General features: G+C 38.0%; 1 protein-coding gene across 10 annotated transcripts in view; it reads left to right on the forward strand.

The window, feature by feature from the left end:
• The window catches only part of UTRN (utrophin), a 568,432-nt gene extending 562,925 nt beyond the window's left edge, over positions 1–5,507 (forward strand). For all 10 annotated transcript variants that reach the window (XM_065588781.1, XM_042848216.2, XM_065588777.1 and 7 more), the window contains 2 exons: positions 2,118–2,140; positions 3,296–5,507. In XM_065588781.1, the coding sequence (XP_065444853.1) occupies positions 2,118–2,140; positions 3,296–3,304 (32 nt within the window). In that variant the 3' untranslated portion in view covers positions 3,305–5,507. The remainder of the gene's footprint in view (positions 1–2,117; positions 2,141–3,295) is intronic.
• The last annotated feature ends 3,801 nt before the right edge of the window (positions 5,508–9,308 follow it).

The raw sequence follows: 9,308 nt of genomic DNA on the forward strand, positions 1-9,308 counted from the left end.
CATATAATTAGAGCTCAAGTTAGAGGGCTTTTTATGACAAAAGAATGTCAGGTAACATACTTCTTTAATAACCATTTCATAAAGGTATATAGACCGTGACCACTACTGGAGGATTTATTGCAGCAAACAAGAATTGAGTTCCTCCAGACTAAAGCAGATTCCCCAAGCTACTATAATTAACGGGAGCCTTGTAATAGTGTGTTACTAGCCCAGCTCGAAGTCCTTTGTGCTTTACAAAGTTGAATGGACATTGCTTATGTGGACTGAATGTACATGATGCTTCAGCAATCCCATCTTTTCAGTAATGTGGGGTATTAAATATCTTCTGCACTAACTGCCACCAAGTCTGCTTCTGAGGTACTGAGCATCTCCTACAAGTTGCTCAATCCCACCACTTTCCTGTAACTTCACTGGGAACTGAGGGCACTTAGGCCCAGAACCACAGGATTTAGGGGCCTAACTCTCACTTTAGGCATCTAGATGCAAAGTCTAGACACCTTGACATGCTCAAAACCCCTGCTAAGCCTCTGTCTAACCCTAGATGTTCCTAAAATCCCATGGTCCTTAAATTTACACTGGTAAAGTCCACTACGTGCCTACATTTCCATTGCTGGGCATGCGCACTGCTGCCTCACCCACCAGCATAGGTTCAGTTGTGCTGCTGTAAGCTCTCTAGTATAGATATAGCATTTATTTTCACAAAACCTCTGTGAGATAGTAAAGTTCTATTATCCTAATGTTACAAATGGGGAGCTGAGGCACAGAGAGTCTAAGCGACTAGCCCAAGATCACCAGGAAGTCTGTAGCAGATTAGGGAATTGAACTCAGGTCTCCCAAGTCCTAGGCTAGTGCCATAACCACTGGACTATCCTCACTCTTGGTAGAGCATTCTGTTTTTATTGGCATTCTGGTTTTGTGAAATGTCCATGTTGGTATGAAATATGCTCTGTACTAGTACACTGATGTGTTACACAGGAGCACAGGCCTGTACATACAGCTGTGATAGACTGGTATCTTTAAAATAGATAAATACAAAGAGACCAAAAAGGGTGCAGTTTAGCCACAACCTCTGTCTTAACACTTGAGTTTACTAGCATGTACCAAAGGGGGGAAGCTGGTGAATACAATCTGTTCCAATTTGTTACAGACAAAGGGGTAGCTAGAGATTTTAATGACACTGACTTATTAACCTGTGACCTGTAACCTTATTAACGTACTGCTAAACGGTTATTTTGTGAAAACACCGCTGACTGAGATTTCCTCTTCTCCCTCCCCCCCCCCTCCATTTCATTTTGGCTGTTTGTTCTCTAGCAATTTCTAAAAGACTTCCTGAAATGCATTCAGTTTAATACCTGGGGTTAGCTGTGGAATATAGCTCACTGCATATTTGCCAAGGATATTTCACAGACTCCTGTGTGTTTATTTGCTTCTTTCCCTCCCACACCCTGACCTTTACTCTTGCTCCCACGTTGTTGAGTCGCTCACTAACCTTCATTAATATGCTTTGTAAATCTTGCTAAATAGAGCACTGGCTCTTCTGTTAAAATGTAACCAAAGAAAATCAATTGGAAACAATTATTGTGGAACTTAACAGACAGCGCATTATTGGGGTCCGGTCCTTTAGCATAACCCTAAGGAAGTTAGTGTACAAGTCCATATAGCCTTTGATTCCTAAGGGATGATCCTCAGTTGTTGTTATGGTTGCACTCATAGTGAACTATCCATATAGTTAACACAGTATTTATAATATTTATATTATTACTCTTAACTGAATCCAGATTGTTCTAGAATGACTCACATTTATTGTTCACACTACCGTAATGCAGCAATCTTAAATATTGTATAGATATATAAGACACAAAGTGTTAACTGTCAGCAACTCAGATGCTCATTGTTTACAATGATGTGATAAATTAGAGTAATTATGATGCTAAGAAATTTATGCCTTGGCCCTCAAAGCACCATTCAGCTCTTTTACATTTTATGAAGTTCAAATATGAAATTTTCCTCTCCTTGTGTTGCCAATATTCTCTGAATACAATAATATTTAACTCACGCACTATTCTGTACTTTTTGTATTTTAACTTTTTTTTTTTTTTTTTTTTTTTTTTTTACAGCAAGTCTCGCTGGCAGACCGCAGGTATGGTACATGTTGCATGGTGCAGTCTTTCAGTAGTGTTAATGTAATACAGGCAGAAGAGCTCCTTTGGTTTTGTAACAAATTATTGGCTTTCAGGTATACACATTCGGCTGACAAAAACAAAGCAAACTAATTTGATTTAAATGCTACTGATTTTTTGTATCAGTAATTCAAAAACAGATGCCACTTTTTTCTTTGATGGAATGTTTGCTAATAAAACTTCAGTAATTCCTGTTATAAATTGCAGAAACATAACAAAAATAGCATATGCTGTAAATATATATACTAATTATATGAGAAAGTAATACCATATATAAATAACAGAAATAGTCTAATTTTCATGGCTTCTCCCAAATTATCATAATTTCTGAAGGGGATAAACTAAATAGTGATTCACAGTCAATGACTAAATAACTTGGGGCTGCAGTCCCTTTAATTTCCTCTCTCCCCCCTCCCCCTTAGTTTAACTTGCATTGTTTTCCAGAAAAGAACCTTACTTTTTAACAGGCTTTCGGAGGACTTTAAACATGCCCCGTGAGTTCTCTGATCTAAGTTCCACACCCCCAGTTTTTGTAGATATACAGTTTGGTAAGAAGATGGCCAGTCTTACAAATCTGTCACTCCACAATTTCTGCACCCGTTGGAGAAGGGGTGCTATTCCCTGGAAGCAGCCTGGATCCAGAACTTGGAAGCAAGTATCCCGGCCTAGTGCATTGAACATGAAGCTAGAAGCTCTGTATTAATTCCAGCTCCGTCACTGACTCACTATGAGGCTTGGGCAAGGCACGTCCCTGTATAAATGCTAAGCATTATCATCTATGGTTGTAATACCCAGGAGGCCCACAAGTTTTCTGTGGCCCATCTTTGGCCCAGATTTAGAGGTTCAGCAAGAACTTAAATGGTAAATTGTTAAAATTGTTAAAGCACTTAACACAAAGCACTTTAAAAGGCTTATTTTTAGCATGTGCTTATAGTTAAGCCAGGACAAGTGTTTTGCTGAATCCAGTGCCTATAAGCCTAAAACTTGGAATACCCCATTTATTTTAAATTACCTCAATATTTCATATTTGCACTCTGTCATGGGTGTTCAGGGCACTGCACAGAGGACTGTGTATGTAAATATTGTTGTGACATTGTTATTTCTCATCACTATAGGCAATGTGAAGTATTCATTTCAAAGGCAACCAACACTTCCTGACCTGCAGTATGGCCCTTTTCTACAAATGCCAATCACAAGTTCTGCTTAGTCAGAAGATTGCATGGGACCTTGGAACATGCTGTTCAGCTCTGATTGTGTGTTCTACTTGAAATAGTAAAACACTGAATACCCAAAGATGAGGAAGTTGTGTTTTTATAATATGTTCTTTTTTTTCTTCTTCTTCCCTTTCTATGCAACTGTAAATTAATGAATAGTGGAGTATTTGGAAATGATTATACATTTGTCATTGATTTGTATAAATATATAGCATTGGGAAAGGGGGCGGGGGCTTTATATACATTCTTTTTAATAACAGTAAAGAGAACTGCATAGAGTTTGGAGCAAAATGTTACATTTATACATTCCTTTCAGTTCTTTGCATTTACATTGCAGAAACATTTATTTTCTGACACATTTGCTGTTCTGTACAGGTTATTTATAATTGTGTCAGTCATCTAACCAGATAGATTTCTGAAGACCCTTCAGTTGTCTCCAAGATTGGCAAAATAACAAGTTCACATAACTTGCACAATTATTATTTAACAAAAAAATCACATTGGCGATGTGTGAAGGCTAAGCTCCATTTAACAATTGTAGACCCTCTTTTAAAACTACAATAAGTGCTATGCACCAAAAGGGCATTTCTAGATTTTATGTTGTCTAATAGGTTGTTTTTGTTTTTAAGATATATTTCAACTCAGAAATCAGGCGATAGCTACTTAGAGACTTAACAATATTTTAAGTTGTTTTAATAAGATCTCTCTAACTAAATGCAATTTTATTTTCCTCCAGAGACAAAGCTTTGTGGTTCCAAGTTGTGCCAAACATTTTTTTAAAGCCTTGATTCTCCAGTTTGGAAAGTAAAGACCAGTTACCAGGGATCTTATACATAAGATCTGAACATACACACATTTTTTTTTATTCCTTTTGGAAATGTCTAATAAATTAAGAAGCCTTCTCCAATAATATCAGCGCTGGAGCATTTTCTTTAAACCAGTTCAGGGCACCTGGGCGTTTTCATTCAGTCTTGCTCTTTATTTTTGAAAAACTAATTTGTTGTTCATTTATTTGTGCTTAAGGTAGGGATAATTTTGGGAAGATTGTGTCACTGATTTATGATACAAATATTCAAATTAGCAATCAGGTGATGAGTTCTTCTGCCTTCACTGTTGAGTTTCCAGTGTTGCAGGGACACTTGCTTTAATTTCAGAACACATATTTGATTGGTAAATGGCATGCAATAATCAATATTCAGATATAATGAGAGGAAACAAATTCATATCCTAAAAGGTTGTTGAAGAAAAATCTCTGGTCTTGGAAAAACCTACAAATTGGGTAATTCTATTGATACTGATTCTAGAGGCTATGCAGGTAAAACATCAGGATTTGTTAATAGCTGATTATCTTCACTGAGGCGGTGCCTACCAGAATGTCCTACATTCATAATTTTCACTGACCAGTGTATGCTTAAGGCATGGTCTGAGCACAGGTTCTAATACCGATTCTGATGCGGATTCCATCTGAAGCCATGGGCAAGGCATTTAACCATTCTGCCTCAGTTTCCCCATCTGTAAAATGGGATGGTAATACTTACCTACCTCTCAGAGGTGTTGTGAGGCTTAATTAGCTAGTGTCTGTAAAGTGCTTTGAAGATTAAAAGTGCTATATAAATAAGTATTATTATTTTTGGATGGGGGAATGGAGGAATTGTCAAGGTGGGAAGGGGAGAGACTGGCTGTTATAGGATTCCTTCATCTAGGAAAAAATATATTTTAGTAGAGTTATTTTGAGAAGGAAAATAGTTTTACAGAAGAGGAAAAGCCATGACCGCCTTTCTACCTCAGACCCATCTTCATGAGTAGTATTGGAAATAGCTTTATGCTCTGTTCTCTCCAAGGTATTTTGTTTTTACCAGGCCACATCAAATCAAAGCAAGAAATCCTTTTAAAAAATTCCCTGAATTGAAAAGGTCTCAGTAGTCAATTTGGTGGCTTTTTTGTTCTGACTGTGAAAGGTTATGTATACAATTGTTTTTCTGCCTGTGTTTGTATGCAAGCTATGTCCTCTACTCTGCTGCAAAGTAAAAGCTACTTAAAACACTACATTGTAACATTCTTCCTCTGAGACAATAATAAATAAAAGGAATATATTGCAGTAACATTGAGAAAAGGTATGGCATTCTTTTGAGTTTTGTGGTAGAGAATGATCACACTTCTCTCTTCTCATCTGGATACATATTATAAGTTTCATTTGGAATAAAATTAATTTTTAACACAAGATTGTTTTGATATTCCTCAGCTCAGAAGTAAACCACATTTTAAAAACTATTCCCGTGGGATAGCTTCAAGGTACATTTATGAAAACAACATATGGGGGGAAAATAACAAATCTGTGCACATTCTTCTGCAATTTTCCTTCCTTGGTGACATAGACACTATGCAATCCTTCTCTGCTGTGTGACAGATTTAAATTTAAACAACCAAGCAATTAACTGCTTGCTTTAATAATTAAAAAAAAAAAAGTGTACTGTATGTATTACAAATAACAGTATGTGAATACCCTGTTGAACATTGGAGTCGCAAATAAATTTCCCAGTTTCATTAGAATTCAGTCCTTCAGTTCAAATACATCCTTGTTTATTCAATCAAAAAACATATATTTTGTAACTGGTATTATTTCATCATTTTCCGGTTTTAAATGTGCTGTTATACAGTCATGTTAACCAGTTCCTAGGTGATATGACTCTTTTAAAAACATATTTTAAACAATTTGCTATAGTTTCCAAACAAGGTTGGTTGATACTTATATACATTTTTTTATTTAGAAAACAAGCTATGGGGAAAATCAACTTATTTGCAAATGATTCAATACTCAATAAAATTTTTGATTGTTTGAAATAGGAATTGAACTGCTTTAAAATTGCTACAGTTACTAGAAAATTTTAAAGGAAGGAACACAATCAAGCATAGCCTTTATAATGTATGCTTGTATGTTTGTAGAGTGGAAGGGGAATAGGAGAGATGTGGAGCAGTGGTCTAGGACATGATTCACAGATGCACTTAGCACCTCTGAAAATCAGACCCATAGTGTACTCAGTCATACTTTGGAGATCACACTTAACCCTTAAAACTTTAAAGACAATTGTATTCATTTTTATGTATTTCCTGCTTAGCCCTTTAGTGCCTCTCTCTCCATAGCCCTTCCAGCAAGAGCTCCACCTTTTTTCCACTGCCTTCAGCAAAAGGATCCCTTTGCTAAACAACTAAACTACCCTACAGTCTCCTGCTGAGCTCTGGAACGTGCACCACAAGTGGGCTGGCTTCATGTTCCCAACCTGCCTTCTCTTATGCTGCTGCTTTGCTTCCCTGTGGGGAGCCACTCTGGATTCCAAGTAAGTTCTTATACCCCACAGTGCCCAGTGCAGCCTGGCTTTCCTATGCTGGCTCCTAGCCCTTTCTCATTAAACCCAAACTTTCTTTGGGGGGTTTCTCAGAAGACGGGAACAGCTTTTCACATTTTCTTTCATCCCCATGTGCAAAATGCTGGCAAATATAAGACCAACCCTACTGGGTGAGACCAATGGTCCATCTAGTCCCATATCTTGTCTACTTACAGTGGCCAGTGACATGAACCGAACAGAGCAATTTTGAGTGACCCAGTTTCTCATAGAGGTTTAGGGACAACCAGAGCATGGGGTTGCATCCCTGACCATTTTAGCTAATAGCCAGAGATAGGTCTATCTTCCATGAACTTATCTAATTCTTTTTTTAAACCTGGCTATACTTTTGGCCTCCACAACATCCCAGTTCCACAGGTTGAGTGTGAGTTGTGTGGAGAAGTCCTTATGTTTGTTTTAAATCTGCTTTTTTGTCAGGTGACCGCTAGTTCATATGTTAGGTGGAGGGGTAAATAATACTTTCTTCACACCATTCATAATTTTATAGACCTCTATCATATTCCCCCTTAGTCATCGCTTTTCTAAGCGGAACGGTCCCAGGCTTTTTAATTGCTCCATATATGGAAGCTGTTCCATACCCCCTAATAATTTCTGTTGCCCCTCTCTGCATCTTTTCCAATTCTAATATTTTTTTTTTTACATGGGGAGATCCGAACTGCACACATTATTCAAGGTATGGCCATAGCATCGATTTATATAGTGGCATTATTATTATCTATCCCTTTCTTAATGGTTTCTAATTGCACATTGAGTGGATGTTTTCAAGAGCTATCCATGATGGCTCTGAGATCACTTCCTTGAGGGGTAACAGCTAATTTAGACTCCCATCATTTTGTGTATATAGTTGGAATTATGTTTCCTAATGTGCTGTACTTTGCACTTGGCAGATGAAATTCAATGTTGATATTTTGTTGCCCTCTTTTGTGAGATCCCTTTGTAACTCTTCAGAGTCCGCTTTGAACTTAACTATCTTGTTTAATTTTGTATCGTTTGCAAACATTGTCACCTAACTGTTTATTCCTTTTTCCAGATCATTTAGCAATTTGTTGAGCAGCACAAGTCCCTGTACAGAACTCTGGGGAACCCCAGCTATTTCCCCCTTTCCATTGTGAAAACTGACCATTTGTTCTGATCCTTTTTTCCTATCTTTTAACCAGTTGCTGATCTATGAGAGGGCCTTCCCTCTTATCCCAGGACTGCTTACCTTATTTAAAGAACAGGAGTACTTGTGGCACCTTAGAGACTAACAAATTTATTAGAGCATAAGCTTTCGTGGACTACAGCCCACTTCTTCGGATACTTTATTTAAGAGCCTGTGAGGGGACCTTGTCAAAGGCTTCCTGAAAGTCCAAGTGTACTATATCTACAGGATCACCCCTGTCCAGATGCTTGGTGACCCCCTCAAAGAATTGTACTTGGTGAGATGTGATTTCCCTTTATAAAAGCTGGGTTGACTCTTCCCCAAAATATTGTTTTTATCTGTGTCTCTGATCATTCCATTCTTTACTATGGTTTCATCCCATTTGCCTGGTCTGAAGTTAGGTTTACTGGCTTGTAATTGCCAGGATTGTCTCTGGAGCCTTTTTTTAAAAAATTGGTGTTACTTTAGCTACTCTCTAGTCGTCTTGTACAGAGACTTATTTAAGCAATAGATTATATAGCATAGTTAATAGTTTTGCAATTTCATATTTGAGTTCCTTCAGAACGCTTGGGTGAATACCATCTGGTCCTGGTGATTTATTGTTTAATTTGTTCAAAAACCACCTCTACTGACACCTCAATCTGGGACAAAACAGATGCCATGAATCTGAAGAAGTGAGGTTTTTTACCCATGAAAGCTTATGCTCAAATAAATCTGTTAGTCTTTAAGGTGCCACCAGACTTTGTTGTTTTTGTGGATACAGACTAACGTGGCTACCCCCTGATACCTAACACCAATGTGGCACAGTTTCTCAGATTGTCCTCTGAAAAGAATGGCTCCGGTCTGTGTCTCTCCCTCATAATCTCTGCAGTGAAGACCGATACAAAGCAATGGCGTTGTCCTTGAGTGCTCCCTTATCATCATACAGTGCCCCTACTGACTGTTTGGCAGGCTTCCTTCAGATTACATAAACATTTATTTTGCTATTAGTTTTTGTGTCTTTTGCTAATTGCTCTTCACATTCTTTCTTGGTCTTTCTAATTATACTTTTACACTTAACTTGCCAGCATTTATACTCCTTTTTATTTTCCTCAGTAGTATTTGACTTCCAATTTTTAAAGGATGCCTTTTTTGCCTCTAACCACCTCTTTTAATCTGATGTTTAGCCCTAGTGCCTTTTTTTTTTTTTTGATCTTCTTACTACTTTTTATTTTTCATGTGGGTTAGGGCCGGCTCCAGGCACCAGCGAAGGAAGCAGGTGCTTGAGGCAGCCCTTAGAAAGGGGCAGCATGTCTGGGTCTTCGGCGGCAATTTGGTGGCGGGTCCCTCAGTCCCTCTCGGAGCAAAGGACCAGCTGCCAAATTGCTGCCGA

The sequence above is a fragment of the Chrysemys picta genome, chromosome 3, assembly GCF_011386835.1.
Source record: "Chrysemys picta bellii isolate R12L10 chromosome 3, ASM1138683v2, whole genome shotgun sequence".
NCBI lineage: Eukaryota > Metazoa > Chordata > Testudines > Emydidae > Chrysemys > Chrysemys picta.